Here is an 18563-nt window from a genome sequence, read left to right as displayed (position 1 = left end):
CAAAACAAAAGTTAAAATCAAACTTTGAAGGGAAATTCAAGATTTTTTTTGAACTGGGGAGAGGGACTAAAATGGATATTAAAGGGGAACAAGTTCTACACTGTGGGCTCCACCAGTGCATATTGATGAATACTAATATTGATGACTATAATGTTAATCACTGTAATCTAATTCCATGCTTCAGGACTTCAGCTGGTCACCTGCAGAGGTCAGGAAGAAATGTTCCCCCCGATGCACAATTGTAATTATTTATTTATTTCCCTTCCTTACTCTGAAGAATCAGAGATCTTCCACAGCTGGAGATAGGATACCAGCTATGATGGACTGGTGTTCTGAGCTGTTACAGAAAATCCTCTATCTTAGATGCCTGGCTGCTGTGTCTTTCTCACATGCTCAGGGTCTAACTCAGGGGTGGGCAAACTTTTTGGGCCGAGGGCCGCATCTGGGTGGGGAAATTGTATGCAGGGCTGGAGCAGGGGGTTGGGGTGTGGGAGGGAGTGCGGGATGTAGGAGGGGATGTAATGTGCAGGAATGGGCTCAGAGCAAGGGATTGGGGCAGAGGAGGGGTGAGGGGTGTATGAGGGGGCTCAGGGCAGGGGGTTGGGGTGCAGGAGGGGTGCGGGGTGTATGAGGGGGCTCAGGGCAGGGGTTGGGGTGCAGGAGGGGTGCGGGGTGCTGGAGGGGGATCAGGGCAGGGAGATGGGGTGCACGGGAGTGCAAGGTGCAGCAGGGGGCTCAGGGCAGGGAGTTGGGAGGTGGGGTGCAGGAGGGGTTCGGGCTCTGGCCTGGTGCCACTTACCTAAAGCAGCTCTGGGGTGGCAGCAGTGTGCACTGGGGCCAGGGCAGGCTCCCTGCCTGCCCTGGCCCCATGCCGCACCGCTGGCACCACATTGGCACGCCTCCAGGTACCTCCCCTGAAGCTCCCATTGGTCGCGATTCCCCATTCCCAGCCAATGGGAGCTGCGGGGGGCGGTGCCTGGAGGCAAGGGCAACGCACGGAGTCGTCTACCCCCTCCCCCCCCGGGGCCACAAGGACGTGGTGCCGGCTGCTTCTGAGAGCGGCGCGGGGCCTGTGGCATCACGGGGGGCAATCCCGTGGGCTAGATCCAAAGATCTGATGGGCCGGATCTGGCCCATGGGCCGTACTTTGCCCACCCCTGGTCTAACTGATCACCAGATTTGGGGTTGGGAAGGAATTCCCCCCTGGTCAGATTGGCAGGGATGTTGGGGGTTTTTACCCTCTTCTGCAGAGTGGAACCTGCATCACCTGCTGGGATCACCTGGGCATATCTTACCTAGTCATTTCCAGCTGCATTGCTGACACCTCAGTTTCTCCTGTCTTCTACGTTTTGGCACAAAACAGCATTGAAACGGTTACATGTAGCAACGTTCTCCTTTCCCTTTCCTTAGCTTTCTGTAAATTTGCAGATGAGCGAAGGAAGAAATTTGGCAAGAAAAAAGACAGGCTAGCTACAGTGGTAAACCTCAAGCAAAGAAATCATGGCTCTGTCCAGAAAAGATTGGATGTTTTTTCCAACATATTATAATGAAAGAACGATGTACTAGCCTGAGCATGCTGTACTCTACTTTTGGCAAGCTCAGCTGTCTTTCACCTGTTCCCAACTCAGAAAGATTGAACTTCAATGTCTTTCCCCTACAAACTGCCTGCTTTCTAACTGCATGGTTATCAATTAAAGCCCTTCTTTGGGTTTTCCCTTTAAAAGAGCCTTTTCCAGCATACCTTCCTGGTAGTTGGCCTGGCTCCAGTAACAGCTGTACTCCAGTATTGTTCCTTTACTTCTGACTGCAGCAGGTTGTTACTATTTTCCTTTTAACTAGTAAGTATTTTGGCCCAGATTCACAAAAATATTTAGGCTGTTAACTGTTAGGCCCACATCCACAAATGTATTTAAGCGCCTATGTTCCTTTTTCTGTTGTCTGCCTTGGTGTGGCTTCTGCACTAGTGCTTTCTCTCATACCCTGGAAAGTTATACAGCCTTATATATTATCAAGTGGATGATCTTGGATAATGACAGAGCAAACAAAAATAGAAAATGCATTCACTTAGAAATGTAGGTGCTCTTTATTCCCTTTTTCTTCTTCTCTCTTGCCACTCCCCTATTTGGCATTAGCGACTTTTATAGCCTTCTTCCAAAACTCGTGATTGTATGCCTGACTGTTGTGCAAATTGGTCTTTTTAAGGTCCACTGATACCCTGTCAAGTCAAGGTACAAAGTCCCCCTATAGTCGTCTTCCATGTAAGATCATGGCAAGGACATCTGACAAATATAACTCTTGGGTCTCTGCTAGAGATGTCCATATCAATGTAGCCTACCTTCCCTCAACTTATCTTCAACTGGGGCAATTTGCATTAGGCTCCTCATAATTTCATGTTGTTTCCTATCATGGAGCGTCCAACCATTTGACCATCTCAGCAGCTACATCTCTGTGGTGGAGAACATTCTGATTTATTTTCTGGTGGTTGGCTAAGTCTCTGTTCCATACATTAGGATGAGTCAAATTATAGTTTTATACAATGTGCTTTTTAACTTTTATTGGCCTCTTTTTGTCATAGAAAACTCAGTCAGCTCCTGTTGTTTGCACCAAGAAGCTTTAATATAAGGCTGGACATCACACAGGAGGATACCATTATCCTCAACCATTGATCCTAGGTATGTAAATTCTTACACTCCACTTAGCTCTTTGCTGGTAATATCCTTTATGGTGGGTCCCCTCCCTCAGTTATCACAGCCTCAGTTTTACCAATGTTCACTCTAAGTCTCACCAGCTCAAACCTGTGTTGCCACTGTTCAAGATTGGTTTGCAGGGTCTCACAATCGTATTTACATATCACTAAGTAATCGGCGAACAGAATATTCCAAGGAGGCTCCCTTTGTATATTTTCACTTATGTGTATGATGGAATTGCTGATTTTATGAGCATAAATGTGATCTAGTTGGGATTACAGAAACTTGGTGGGATGATTCACATTAGTGGAATGTTAAAATCAATAGTTATAACCTATTTAGGAAGGATCAAGTGGGGAAAAGGAGTGGGAGGTGGCACTCTATGTCAAAAGTGGCATTATCTGTTTCTGAGTCACTGATAACTTGGAAGAAAGATGCTTATGGATCAATGTCCTAACAGAGAAAGCACAAGATGTGGTACTAGCTGGTTTCTGCTACATGCCATCAAATCATACTAGGGAACAGGATGACAAACTCATTATGCACCTATATATAATATGTAGGAAAAAAATCTGTGTGATCACGAGGAATTTCTATTTGAGTGACATGTTGGAGGTATCATGCTGCCAGCACTAAAACATCCTTGGAATTTCTAAACATTATCACTGACAATTTTCTAACTCAAAAAGTATTGCAGCCAACACAGGGGAATTGTTTTTTAGACCTTATCCTAGCAGATAAAGAGGAACTGATCACAGAACTAAAAATTTATGGTAGCTTAGGTACAAGTGGTCATGATCAATGAGCAAGCAGAATAAAGTCCAGACCAGTAATATATATGTACACACACACACACACATACACACTCTCTCTCTCTCTCTTTGTGCTTTAATAGGGCAATTTCACAAAGTTAAAAATAATTATGAGCCAAATCAGCTGGGAGGCAAAACTTAATCAGAAAAATGTGAATGATAATTGGGAATAATTTAGGAACACTTTACTAGATACCAAAAAAACACAATCCCACTATTGAAGAAGAAGGCCGTACTGGTTAAAAAACTGACCTCATTTGAGGGGACGCAAAGCTGTAAAAAATAAAATATATAACAAATGGAAGAGAGAGGAAGTTTGATAGTAAAGAAGTTAGGAATTGTAAAAAATTGATATGGGAAGCCAAGAAACATACAGAGAAATCTATGACCAGCAGAGTTACGGACAATAAGGAATTTTAAAAATATTTTAGGAACAAAATGAATCCTGACAATAGCATTGGTCCATTACTAAATGAAAATGGTAGAATTATCAATAATAATGCAGAAGTGTTCAATAAATATTTCTGTTCTATATTTGGGGGAAAAACAGATGATATAGTTTCATTGTATGCTGATAACATTCTTTCCATTCCACTAGTACCTGTGGAGAATATTAAATAGAAGTTACTAAAGTTAGACATTTTAAAATCAGCAGGTCCAGATAACTTGCATCCTAGAGTTTTAAAGAGCTGGATGAGGAGCTTGCTAGACAGTTCATGTAGCTTTTCAATAAGTTTTGGGGCACTAGGGACTTTCCAGAAGACTGAAAGAAAACTGTTGTGCCAATTTTTAAAAAGGGTAAGCAGGATGACTCAGATAATTATAGGTCTTTCAACATGACATTCATCCCAGGCAAAATATTGGAGTAGCTGAGGTGGGACTTACTTAATAAAGAGTTAAATTAATGCAAATCAACATTTGTTTTTGGAAAGTAGATTCCATCAAACTAACTTGATTTTTTTTTAACGAGAATACAAGTTCGGTAGATAAAGGTAATAGTGTTGACATAATATACTTAGACTTCTGTAAAGCATTTCACTTGGTACCACATTTAATGTTTTGATTAAAAACAATAGAATGATATAAAATTAACATGGTGCACAGTAAATGCATTAAAGATTGGCTAACTGATAGGTCTCAGAATATAACTGTAACTAGGGAATCTTCACTGAGTGAGTGTGTTTTCAGCAGGGTCCTGCAGGGATTGGTTCTTGGCCATATGCTATTAAATTTTTGTTATCAATGACGTGGAAAATAACAAAATCATCACTGACAAATTTGCAGATGACACAAAAATTGGGGGAGTGTTAAATAATGAAGAAAACAGGTAACTGAATGTAGGTCAGACTTACAGATGGGGGACTCTATCCTGGCAAGTAGTGCTTCTGAAAAAGATGTGGGGTTTCTGGTGAATATGAGTTCCCAGTGTGATGCTGTGGTGAAAAGAACTAATGTGATCCTGGGATGTATAAACAGGGGAATCTTGAGTAGGAGAAGAGAGGTTATTTTACCTCTGTATTTGACTAGTGTGACCACTACTGGAATACTGTGACTGGTTCTGTTGCCTACAATTCAAGAAGGATGTTGATAAATTGGAGAGGGTTCAGAGAAGAGCCACAAGAATGATTAAAGGATTAGAAAACATGCGTTATAGTGATCAAATAAAGGAGCTCAAACTATTTAGTTTAACAAAGAGAAGATTAAGGGGTGACTTGGCTACAGTCTATAAGTATTGACATGGGGAACAAATATTTAATAATGGACTCTTCAGTCTAGCAGAGAAAGATATAACATGATCCAATGGCTGGAAGATGGAGCTAGACAAATTCAAACTGGAAATACGGTATGCATTGTTAATGGTGAGTGTAATTAACTATTGGAACAATTTACCAAAGTTCATGGTGTATTCTCCATCACTGATAGTTTTAAAATCAAGCTTGGATGTTTTTCTAGAAGATATGCTCTAGGAATTATTTTGGGGAAGTTCTATGGTGTTATACAGGAGGTCAGACTAGATGATCACACTGGTTCCTTCTGGAAACTATGAATCCAACAACTACAAACAAAAAAGGGCTTTACTCTAACCTCTGATGCAGGCCAACATTTAGTGGAAACTCTGCCGTAGCCCCATTTGGTTTTGACTATGGAAGTTACTCCATCATACATATCCTGGATAAGTCAGACATGTCCTTCTGGCATGCCTCTCCATCACAAGCTCCAGCAAACCAATTCTCTTGTTATACAATCGTATACCTTGTCCAAGTCCACAAAGACCATGCAGTTCTGTCTCTTTTCTCTGAACTCCTCCATGAGGATTTGTAGAGCAAATGTGGCAACAGTTTTCCTCCTTCCCATCATAAACCCATACTGACTCTTCCAAATATCAACTGTGCCACTTAGATGCCTTTCAGTCATCTTCTTCCATGCTTTCATAGCATGTGATGTCATCTTAACTGGATGATAATTAGTGCACAGTTTAATATCTCCTTTATGTGCCTTCACTCCTTATAAATTGTAAATTTAAAATTAGCACCCCTTTAGGAAGTGGTTTCAGAGTAGCCACATCCTTGAGCATGATCGCATCCTCTTAAGAAATACTTCCCTTTTTCTCCCTAACTGCAGTATTGCAAATCCCTCGTGTCAGAATCATCTACTCCTCTTCAAGGTTTGTGTTCTCATAGACTCTCTGGAAATATAAAATAATAAAATTGATAGGGAAACCTTTGCTTGACTTAACCCAAACCTACATAGATAATAGACAATTTCCTGGTAATTTTTTCACTGAATGTAACGTCCCAACATATCCATCTAGTGAATTTCACTATCCAGTTTGACCTGAAACAGGTTATCAAAAGAATACCAACTCTCCAGTGATTTGTTAACAATTTACCAATATGTTCTTTATACATAATAAACCGTCTTTCTTTCATTTGCAAGGTGTGATTGTATAGTAGATAACTAAGGCCAATGCTATTTTGAACAATTGAAGGTCATGAAAATTTTACAAGAGAAATGAGTTGTGATGCAAATGTATTTCCTGCAGAAATCAGAAAAATTATTGGAAATGTCATAATCACTATCCATACCAAACCAATTTACTGACCGTCCTGGATAAGTGAAGTACTAAAAGCTAGCCGTATAATTGTATCCAATCTATTCTTTATTGGCTACATACCCAACAGGCTTAATTATCAGCTTGTCTTCAATGAATGCTCAACATATTGGCTCCAGATCCACTCATTTTAGGAGGCAGCATATAAACATATGCATTTAGCTCCCTGCATATGGTCACAATGGAGCTCTCTTATCAGAAATACAGCAGAAAAGAGAATCTAGTGACAAGCACTTTTTTATGAATATTGAAGAAACCAGATATTTTAACTCAGAGGGTGTCAACAGCTTCCAACAGATTTGGTTTTTCAAATTTTTTTAGATCCTGTGGGCAGAACTGAATCAATTACCTGGTCACATTTGGAAGAAAGAAAGAAAGAAGAAAGAAGAAAGAAAGAAGAGAAAGAAAGAAAGAAAGAAAATAAATCTTCAGCTCAGTTACAGAAACAGCAACTATGTGTCAGGCACAACAGGATGTAGAAGCTTGCAGAGTAACTGCCTACAAAGTGCCTGGCTCTGGCCGATTTCCGAAAAATAGCTATATACCAAAACATATTTAACTTTAAATGTACATCCTTTATCAAAACAAATGGGATAAAGAATGACACCATAAAAATAAAACCTGTGAATCTTTTGTATTGGAAACAAATAAATTTAACTACAAAAAGGAATACCAAGGTATCAAAGTACTTGTAGAAAGATGTACAATTTAAAGATTTACTGTAAAAAGCATGCCAGCTAGCTTCAAAGAGAATTCACAGTCAAGGTTACTGCAACTATTGTACAAATGTACAGAATTTTGCTTTTCATATATAATTGTCCTATAAATCACAGGCAGAAACCTGAGACAGGGTGTAATACAATAAGATGCCAGTAAGCAAAATGTGCTGGAATGGGAATTGTCACAGTCTTAATATGCTTATTGTCGGGGAAATTTAGGGAAGCAAAATCAAATGAAATTTGTGGGCCAGATCCTCAGCTGCTGCAAATCAGTGTTGCTAGTTGAGGACGTGACTGTATATTGTATAGCTATTCATAAAGAAAATATTATTTCACAATTCATCACTGATAATTTCAAAAATTATAATATTTAAATAATAAATTACCCAAGAATTAAAAAAAATTATAGCCAAACTACAGTCTTGTTCATTTTCCCATCTGGGACCAGTTGAACATTTTCTACCCCAAATTAGCATTTTTTCTCATTATTTAGTGCATTCGGTGTAGCACGAGTTGCTGCCTTTTGATGAAATATGAAAAATGCACGCACAAATGCCAGTATTTATCATAGAAATTTCTGATAAGGTAAAGGACTGATCTTGTAGTCTTATTGTCCCCAATGCTGATCTTTTGTAGGCATGCAGAATTAGCATGGAGATTTCAATAGTGGAAAGATTGGAATTAATTCCTCTTAGGTCACAAAACAGTAGTAAAAATATTATATGACAACTACAGCCGCAGGGCTGCAACAACCTCGTTGATTTCCATGGGAGTTCAGCCATTGGGCCATATAGTCACAAATTCATCAAACCTCCCTCAGCTAGTAAGGATAGAAGCATATTCTCCAGGAAAAACAAGGTTTGGATCTCCCACTCCCAGTACTGCTGCCTCCCAGGACTTCTGAACCCATTGTGGGGTGAGAAAATTTGCCCCATTTACTTTCTTCTCTTGAGTAAAGAGTGCAGGATCAGGTTCAAAATAAATTTTGCGGAGATCACTGAGGCTGTCGGCAGAGTTTTACTAGTGGATTTTATTATTTGTATTGGGGTAGCACCTAGCAATCCCAGTCACAGACTAGGACCCCATTGTGCTAACAAAAAGACAGTTCCTGTGCCAAAATCTTATAATGTAAGTATAAAATGAGACAAGTGAATACAGACAGGTGAGCACAAGGAAACAATGTTTTTATCTTGGGTAATTTTTTCCAGACTTTTCGGTATTCATTTTCATGCTTCACCATCAGAGGATACCACAAGTGAAAGTCCTGCTCTTTCCTCTCCCTCAAAGGTGTTAAATTAACTGATTTCAGGATTATTCCATTTATTCCCATGAAATACTTTTCAATATTATTGCAACAAAGATGGCAAGCCCCAGTAGCAATCAGAAAAGAAATGTTATCATCAAAGGTTATAGAGGCTGTGGAAATGTTGTGGAGTTTGTTGTCCTATCACTGCCCCATGGAAGAATATAACTAAAATAAATAAACACGACTAATTAGGAGCCACATTGAGAAGACCAGGACCAGAAGGAGAAGGGGGCTAAACCTCAGCTATTGGGACAATCTGTCTTCCTGACAAAAGAAGCTAAGAATAGCCCTACAGTTCTATATAAACAGAATATGATGAATAGAAATTTATTGCACACTAACACTGCAGGACTTTAATTTCAAACCTGCTCTGAGTTTGTACTTCACAGAAATGTTCCTGAGCCCAAAAAACCTACATGCTAAAACATGCGAGTAGAGTATAAACTGGTATATGTATGGTTCAGACATTCTGTACCAGTTTGACTCTTACTAGTAGAGAAAGGTTCAAACTGCACATCCCTGTGTCAGCCTAGTTTCCTGCACTAGAGTGAGTGAATTCACTCTTGGGTCTCAGTTTCATCCATTGTGTCAGATTGGCCATGAAAGAGGGACCCATCTTTCTGACCCAGGCTTAGAAGAGGAGAAACAGCTGGAATCAGTGGAAGACAACTGTAGGTTCTCAAAAATGCAGAAAAGATTGTGTACCTAAAAATCGATTTATAAACTGGAATCTAAAAGGGATGGAACAGAAGTTGCAACTTTCAGAAGAGGACAATATACAGCTTACTTACGATGGGAAGTTATCTGCAAAAAAAATAGTAATTATAGTTGGAAATAGCTTTTCATTTTTCACTTTAAAAACAAATCAGTAGAGAATGTTGTACTAAAACACAAAAATCTGCAGCTCTCGAGGCTTTTCTTTTAGGTCTTGTAGTATGGGGAGTTCTTCCTGGAAAAGAAGATATGCAGTTATTCCGGTCGGACTAAACATAGCCAGATTCACCCACAGTTTTGCTATTTTATACCAATGTAAATTCAGGCAATGAAAAGTCTTCTAAAGAGCAGATTGCAACAGCACAAAGCAGCTGAAACCCATTTTTTGCTGCTGGGGCCAGTTTAAAGTCAATGGTTCTGGCGAAGAAGTGGGCATGACCGAGGTAGTTGGGGACTATGCTGATTCAGCACCTCTTTCTGATGGCTCTGTTATGGAGTTCCTCGTGGTAATTAAATCTGCCACGTACCCCTGGCAGAAAACCTGATGGAATGCAATGTTTAATGAGGACAATGGACCGTCTCCATATTTATACTGGAGTAAATGAGATAACATGGTCCAGGCAGTTTAAATAAGTTGCCAAAGGCCACACAAATTGATGTCAGAATAGAGATTAAAACTCAGATGTACTTGGTTTCTAGTCCTATGCTCGATCCGCTAGACCATGCTGCTTCTGTCAGCTCATTGTTCAGTACTTACGTTTGCTAATCTTTACCTGTATTTTCTCTTTCAAAGGTCTATTTCCCCCACACTCTCAGGTTCAATATCATGGTTAAATACATGTTTCTAGTGTGTGCCACAGTAGACACCATTTTTGTAGGTAAAACCTTCACACCACAATATGAAATTACTCTGGCTCAAATATGAGTTGCACAGTATCATTCAATGTACAATTTGCTGTTCAACCGTTTTTTGCTTTTGGGGAAATGTTATTAAATAAAACATCTGTGCTTTTCTCTCCTCCATACTATGGGCCAGGTCCTCCCCCATTGGTGCTGCATGGAGATGTAGCTGGCCCTAGGATATTGACCATGCCATAACTTGGAGTTTCCACTTTGGTGATGACAGATGCAGTTGCAGCCAAGGTTCCACATGAATTTACCTGATGGAGGCTGCTCAGTGGATGCTCTGAATATGCACATCCACCCGCCACCCTAGTCAAGCAGCTGACCTGGCTAGCGCAACTCATTCTTTTAGCTGTACTGCTCATTATTGCTATTCTATTTGAGGACACACCACTGTGGACTTTTTCCACTGGGATCCTTATGGCCTAGTTTATATCAGAAGAAGTCAACATAAATCAGTAGTGATTCTGTGATCAATTGTACTTATAAACGGTATAAATCATAAATTGTATTAGTACCATGTTCCCTTTGTTCACAAATTCCCACCTCCTCTAGGCTTTGGACTGTGTTCAGTAATTTTTTGGGCTATGCTATCTATGCTCCCCAGGCTCCAAGTTGAGGTTTTAAAGATTTTGATTTAGCTATTTTAAGAGTTACTTTGAAGTGAATTATGACAGCTACTATGTATATTACATACAGTGGTTCCAATGTTTAGAGGCATGAAGGGGGTGGCGAGGGGTTATCAATTGAGCTTACAGTATTGGGCACAGTGAATTGCAGGTACAACTACTAACATTTCAATGTCTACCTGATTTGCAGGCAAAATTAAGTAATTTAACATCTAGACATTAGTATCTATGCCTGTAACTTCACATCCACAATTCATTGCAGGCATCTGCAAAATTGAAGACTGTTTTTAAAAGTCAAGCCCTAAATTTGGGGGATTATCTTTTCGTAACTGAATTTGTGTGATGCACTGGAAGGAGGTTTAGGGCCTATTTGTATCAGTTAAACAACTTACATGGCAAGAGACTGTGGTGTAGACAGCAAACCTTCCATGACTATTTTATACAGGCCAGCACTTAGGAAGACTTTATATGGTCATATTAAGCTGTCAGGGAGCTAGAGAACCAGGGAAAGCTACAGTGTATGTCTGTGTCTAGTAGCTGACAACCAAGTTCTGTTTCTCTTCTTTACCATGGGAAACACTACTAGAATCATATCATTATGTTCATCAGGGTTGTAATTTGATTCAGTAACATGGTTACACCATCACTTGATCCCATCTACACAGGCAAAACCAAACGGATTTGGGATTATCATGTAAATTTGACAGTGTAGATCTGCCTTTACTGGCCAGGGTTTAACTTCCTCTTCAACTAAATTGGCTTCTGAGTGAATCAATTATATCTAAACTGCATTTAGGCACATTGTAGTGTCTCATTTCCTAGATTAGCTACAGTTGTCAAGAATACTTGTCCGTACTTTTGTTTTCCATGAGAACTTCAACACTAATAGGAGTAACACATGAATTCAGTGGCACATCTGGCTTTTCATTTATCCTAGGGGGTATAGATTGCTCACAGCTGTTAATACATTATCAGGACAATGGGGTTTAGTTCTAGTATTGTAAAGCATACCTCTTTTTCAGCATTCAGGTCATGTACATTGTTGGGCACAAAATCAAAAATGAAGTCAAACAATTTCCCCAGATCAACATAACAAAGGAAAGCCCATGTTAAACTGAGCATAGAAATGTAGAATAGCTCCTGGGAAAGTGTGTTACCCATTAATTATGGAGAGATGGTGTCAAGGTTCCTTCCCCACTCTGAACACTAGGGTACAGATGTGGGGACCTGCATGGAAAACCCCCTAAGCTTATTTTTACCAGCTTAGGTTAAAACTTCCCCAAGGTACAAACTATTTTTACCTTTTGCCCTTGGACTTTATTGCTGCCACCACCAACCGTCTAACAAATATATAACAGGGAAAGAGCCCTCTTGGAAACGTCTTTCCCCCCAAAATCCTCCCAAACCCTACACCCCTTTCCTGGGGAAGGCTTGATAAAAATCCTCACCAATTTGCATCGGTGAACACAGACCCAAACCCTTGGATCTTAAGAACAATGAAAAAGCAATCAGGTTCTTAAAAGAAGAATTTTAATTGAAGAAAAAGTAAAAGAATCACCTCTGTAAAATCAGGATGGTAAATACCTTACAGGGTAATCAGATTCAAAACATAGAGAGTCCCTCTAGGCAAAACCTTAAGTTACAAAAAGACACAAAAACAGGAATATACATTCCGTTCAGCACAGTTTATTTTATCAGCCATTTAAACAAAACAGAATCTAATGCATATCTAGCTAGATTACTTACTAAGTTCTAAGACTCCATTCCTTTTCTGTTCCCGGCAAAAGCATCACACAGACAGAGAGACCCTTTGTTTCTCCCCCCCTCCAGCTTTGAAAGTATCTTGTCTCCTCATTGGTTATTTTGGTCAGGTGCCAGCGAGGTTATCCTAGTTCTTAACCCTTTACAGGTGAAAGGGTTTTTCCTCTGGCCAGGAGGGATTTTAAAGGTGTTTACCCTTCCCTTTATATTTATGACAGATGGTCTTTCAATAGTTAAGGTTGTGATTAGCTTTCTATTCTAGGCCTGTTTTTTGACATTCCCACTACCCAAGATGGTCAAAACTAAATTAATCATCCTGAAATTTCTCATAAGTTATTTTCTTCTGCAGATTTTTTGGGGAAAGTATATACCTTGGCCCTTCCCTTCCTCTGGCTCTCCCTTGCCTTGACTTCCAAGTGCTCCTGCACCAGAATGCACAGGGAGCCCCTGAAGAGTTGAGCTTTCAACTGCAAAGAAGGTGCACAACCTCTCTGTGACCTCTCTAGACCCTGTTTTCCTCTGCAATAGAATTGCACCAGTTTCACATGCTGTGGAGTTCTATACCTCCATGAAGGTTGGAGCAGGATTTTCCTTGATTTGCATAAATGGTTGTAACTAATTAAGTAGCACCTAAGATTGTGTTACTTTTCTGTTGGACTCTATGCTATACAAATATTGAAACATTTGTATAGACAGAAAAACAAATGAACCCACTTATTGAAAGGCCTGGAAAAGTATATGTGCTAGATTTTATTTGCAAAGACATTACACTGGGAATGCCGTTTCCAAAATCACCAGTGGGCAAGTAGAATTAGTTTCTTACCGGTACACTGCACTCATGGGAGGGACATAAAGGGGGGCATGTGACCTCTGTACATGACGCCCCCACGTGACTCCTCTCCGCCCCCAGCCCGGGGCCCCCATGCTCTCCCCATTCCCTCTCCATGATCCATCCCATGTTACCTGGTGGGGGTGGGAGGGCTCTGTCCTCCTCCTGCTGCGCTGGAGACTTCTGAACTGCAGGGCTCTCCAGAACCGCAGCGGCGAAAGGAGCAGAACATGGGGCCGCTGGGCAGCCCCACACCAGGAGCTTCTCCGGCGCGGCTGAACCACCCCCAGCCCTGTCGTTTGGTGGGGCTGCTGTACAGACCCCAGACAGTAGATGCAGCTGCATGGAAGGGCTGGAGGGGTAGGGCTGGGGGCGGTACAGCCACACTGGAGGAGCTGCCGGTGTGGGGCTGCCTGGCGGCCCCACGTTCTGCTCCTCCTATGTCTTTCCAGTACAGCGTACCGGCTACAAATATCTTACTGGTACGGCATACTGGACTGGACTGCCCTACTTGCATCACTGGAAATTCCTCTCAGTTTTACATTCCCTTGGCTTTCATGTACAAATTAACTGAATAAATTCCTAAATAATGCAAAACCTCAAGCCAAAACAAAAAATATTAATAATAAACAAAAGATTATTTGTATTTGAATCTGATAATTTCACAATGATCATATTTACCTATTGCAGCATAGCCTTGATTATTTTCTGGTTACGTTTGTGGCTAATGAGTCCCCAAGATGCTAGTTGTATACAAACATCTATGACTGTACATTTAAGAAAAGATCTACTAGCTGAGAGCCCAGTCAGAGATGCAGAAAAGAATTTACATTTGCACAAAGATAGAACAGTGAAATGCTGTCAATATTTTACTATGGAGTTTCTACAAACCTTGTCCATTTGGCTTATGATGAACCCCACTTATCAGGGATGTGTGTGTTTGCAATGGGGGAGTCAGTAGAGTGAAAGACTGGGGAATCTATTCACTTATTCTCCCCCTTAAACCAAAATACATTTTTACAAACTAAGAGGGAGAAAAAAAATCACTGCGCAAACAAATGTAGGAAGCTGGAAAGGGCTAAAAATGGCTTTATACTGCACAATTCATTTATATATGCATAGTGAATGAATCAGTTAAGCTATTTGGCAGTAGATGTGTTGCATCAAGCAGGCACTATTCAGGTTGCTAATAACAGTAAATTCTGTGTCTCAGTTTGAAGGAATGTGTACATTGTTCCTGAAAACTATACTGAGTGTTTGGAAAGCATAACGTAGAAGATGACCTATATAACTGGACGTGGGGATAGGAGTTGAAGACTTTGTATCCCCCTGTAAACCTAGCTGCAATCTAGCTAATCACCTCCTCTGTCTGCAGTCTAGTATATTCCAAGGGCAAAACAACTCTTCAAAAGTATTCTGCCCAACTCTTCATGGGGCTCTCAGGTTCCCCAAGAGCCTTTTCCAGCACATAATGAGGTAGAGGGAGAAAGTGAAAACCTGTCTCTTAGTCAGTATACTTACAGTAGTGTTGTGGGGAGAAAAAGGCAGAGCTCTGTTTCTGCCCTCCACGTGCTTGCAAGTACTGTAATGCACTGGGTCATTTATAATTAGAAACATGACTCACTTAGAGCTAGGAACTGCAGCTATGTCCTCAGAGGAAATGACTTTTTCATGCCCTTCAGTTCAGTTCCTCTCCATATTAATGTCACTCTCCTTCTCTCTCATTTCTTTTTCTTCTTTCAGGACCCCAGAGCAGATGTTAAGAAGTGGCTGCTAGCAGACCAGAGAGCTAAGACAGGGCAGACGTTGGCTCCAACATTGTCTCAGCTTCCTGTAAAAAGAAGGAAAAGGAAAACGGAAACATCTTTCACATTCTCACTCTCTCTCCACAAAATGGACCAAAATCAATTACAGAAGAAAATGGTGTGATGTCAGTTAAAGTTGCAGAAAGAAACCAAGATCTCTGTACTTGCCAAGTACTGTTGTTGCTAATCTATTGCTGAAATTGAGACAAGCAAGCACTCTGAACAACTGAGAGCAGGAGGTTTGACAAGGAATCTGGATAAGGAGCAGTCAGTCAGAAGCACAGTCACATTTTGGAGATAAGGGATGGAGTGAACAGTGATAGGGGTTTCATAAGTTTGGGCTTTCTGGAGTACATTTAAAGAGAAAGAGACGACGACACTCAAACAGAGAAGATAAAAAAATAATTTGTTTAATTTATAAATTCAATGTCTGCTTCATGTTGTTAGCAGGAAAAGATCACATGAAAAAAGAGGATGGAGACCAAGGATAAGATCAGGTAAATGAGTTAACCATTGTGAAATACTTTGATTAGTATAAGGTGGCTATTAAAGCTCCTGATGTTGCTCATATTTTCATTGGCTTCAGTGGGAGCAAGATTGCCTGAAATGGACTTGGAGTTTATCAAAAGGTGCGATTCATAAAGGCTAAATGAATTGCTTAAAAATTACACAATAATGTTGAAGGGTCATATTGTGATCCCTTTATTCACACTGGTTAGCAGTTATTCATGCGAGTACTTCCACTGAAATCAATGGCATACCTTATGTGAGTGACTGCTCACCACTATGAGTAACAGAGTCATAATCTGACCTTAAATTCTCAAGTTACGTACAATATCCTCATTTAGATTAAGCACTTAGAGAAATATATTTGAAAATAAAGAAGATGAAAATAATTTTGCTGCTTCACTTACTGTACCTGCCAAGGCCTGAATTCAGTGTTCTGTTTCTCTGTCATGATTGGGTAACATGGCTACTAGCTAAAGCAGAGTTGGGCAAACTTTTTGGCCCGAGGGCCACATCTGGAAATAGAAATTGTATGTTGGGCCATGAATGCTCAGAACATTTGGGTTGGGGTGTGGGAGATGGTGAGGGTTCTGGCTGGGGATGTGGGCCCAAGGGTGGGGTCAGAAAGTAGGAGTTGAGGGTGCAGGAGGGGGCTCCAGGCTGTGGCGGGGGAGTAGGGTGCGGGGGCGGGGGGTGAAGGTTCCAGCTGGGGGTGCAGACTCTGGGGTGGGGCTGGGGATGAGGAGTTTGGGGTGTAGGAAGGCGCTCTAGGCTGGGACCGAGGGGTTCGGAGGGCAGGAGGGGGCTCAGGTCTTGGACAGGGGGTTGGGACATGGGGAGAGGCTCAGGGGTGCAGGATCTGAGCGACGCTTACCTCAAGCAGCTCCTGGAAGCAGTGGCCATGTCCCCACTCCGGCTTCTACGCGGAGGCGCAGCCAGGCAGTTCTGCGTGCTGCCCCGTCCACAGGCGCCGCCCCTTCAGCTCCCATTGGCCGCAGTTACCAGACAATGGGAGCTGTGGGGCGGCACTTGGGGTGGGGGCAGCTTGCAGAGCGGAGCCCCCCCAGCTGCCCATACACATAGGAGCCAGAGTGGGGCCATGCCGCTGCTTCCGGAAGCAGCGAGGAGAGGTCCCCGACCCTGCTTCCTGGCTGGAGTGGCAAAGCGGGGCCATGCTGATGCTTCTGGGAGCCACATGGAGTGGCCCCCAACCCTGCTCCCTGGCTGGAGCGCCAGAGCAGGGCAAGCCCCAGACCTCGCCCCCCAGCGGGAGCTCAAGGGCTGGCTAAAAATGGCTGATGGAGTGGATCCAGCCCACGGGCCATTGTTTGCTCACCACTGAGCTAAAGAGTAGCTTCCCTATAGATACAGCAATTAAACAAGGCCTTTGAGACCACAGCTGTTAATTTAATATTTACTTGGACTCTGAGATGTTGTTTGAAATGTTCTTGCTGTCTGGAATTCACCCCTTGGTGGTAGGCCTTGGTGGTAGGCCCATGCAAGACCTTCTGTCCCTGTGCTCTGTGGAATCCCCTTGGTATACCTGTGCAGTGCAATTGAGGCAGATGGATATGCAGGATCTACAGAGCTGCCACTGCACATTCTGTTCACTTGAGCGGTGAACTCTGCACTGACATGGAATATGCCATTGCAGAGAGGAAAAATGAAAGTTGGTCAGGGTCCCCTGCATGAGACTGTAGATGAGGCTGGGTCATTAGTTGAGTTCAGTCATTAGGCTGAAATCATGGCCATGGAGGGGCTGAGCTGAAGCCTTGTAGCCTACCCTGGGGTTGGTTGTGTTGATGTCCTCTCCAAATTCCACTCAGGCAAACCTCACAGACTTGGTTATGCCGGCTTTATGCATGACTTGAAAATTCTACCCTAAAAACAAGTTATTTGATTTCTGAATTAATGGTGCATTAGAAAGGAGTGAGAAATGTTTCTTATTAATGTTGTGGTTAGTCTGATTTTACTTTGTTCATAGTTTTATATTTCAGTTTTAATTTTTTCATACTTTATTTTTTGTTTGCGTATGTATTTGTCACAGTTAATTATGATTATTTGTTGTTTCTTTTTGAACTCTGTAAAACTTTAGTGCAAATGATATATTCGTCAGTATTAAGTGATTAATTCAAAATCAAAAATTGTCTATCCCTCATTTATCTGATCCGCAAAAAATAGAGACCAAAGCTATTCAAATACAAAGCTTGTACAGCTACAAATATCCCCAGCCTTCTAAGCTGACACCAAGGACTGAAATAGAGCCACATCTCTCAGGCCCCACAATTCCCTGTCCTGAACAGTATCCCTAGGGCAGGAGTTATCCCTCCATATGACCTTAAGAGAGGGAGAGATATACAAGTTTTGGGCATCTGTAGGTAATTTTAAAAATCAGATGAGAGTTGCTTTCTCCACTCTAGATCCTAGAAAGAGTGGTGGAATGGGGGCCTTTTTCCCTTGGTTGCTGCAGTGTGGTGAAGCTCTCTAAACTTTCTCCTCTCTCCAATTACTGTTATATGTAGAGTCTCAGGTAAAATGAATGAAAGAAAATGGATATCAGTGTTGAAACATTTGTGAATCCAAAAAAAAAAGAGAGAAAGAAAGAGAGAAAGAAAGAAAAGAGGAAAGTTATCTTTTTTCTTTGTCAGTTAAGACAAATTGATGTCAGAGGTCACTGGGTTGTCTGAACAATGTTGCAAATTCTGTGGTTTGGCTGTGGAGCAGGGGTTACTTTTGCACATGCAGGCTGATTATGCAGAGAAAAAGATATCTGAGACAC

The 18563-nt window shown here is 41.5% G+C and overlaps 1 protein-coding gene across 5 annotated transcripts in view; it reads left to right on the top strand.

Annotated features, from left to right (window-relative positions):
- SACS (sacsin molecular chaperone) overlaps positions 1-18563 on the top strand; it is a 264410-nt gene that overhangs the window by 143673 nt on the left and 102174 nt on the right. For 3 of the 5 annotated variants that reach the window (XM_075127377.1, XM_048845726.2, XM_075127372.1), the window contains exons 2-3: positions 2576-2672; positions 15216-15774. In XM_075127377.1, the coding sequence (XP_074983478.1) occupies positions 15752-15774 (23 nt within the window). In that variant the 5' untranslated portion in view covers positions 2576-2672; positions 15216-15751. Of the gene's footprint in view, positions 1-2575; positions 2673-12999; positions 13122-15215; positions 15775-18563 lie in introns of those variants that run through there. The other 2 variants (XM_075127393.1, XM_075127383.1) reach the window with 2 other exon arrangements.

This window comes from Caretta caretta, chromosome 1, assembly GCF_965140235.1.
Source record: "Caretta caretta isolate rCarCar2 chromosome 1, rCarCar1.hap1, whole genome shotgun sequence".
NCBI classification, from domain to species: Eukaryota; Metazoa; Chordata; order Testudines; family Cheloniidae; genus Caretta; species Caretta caretta.
This window is presented reverse-complemented; position numbering and strand designations above follow the sequence as displayed.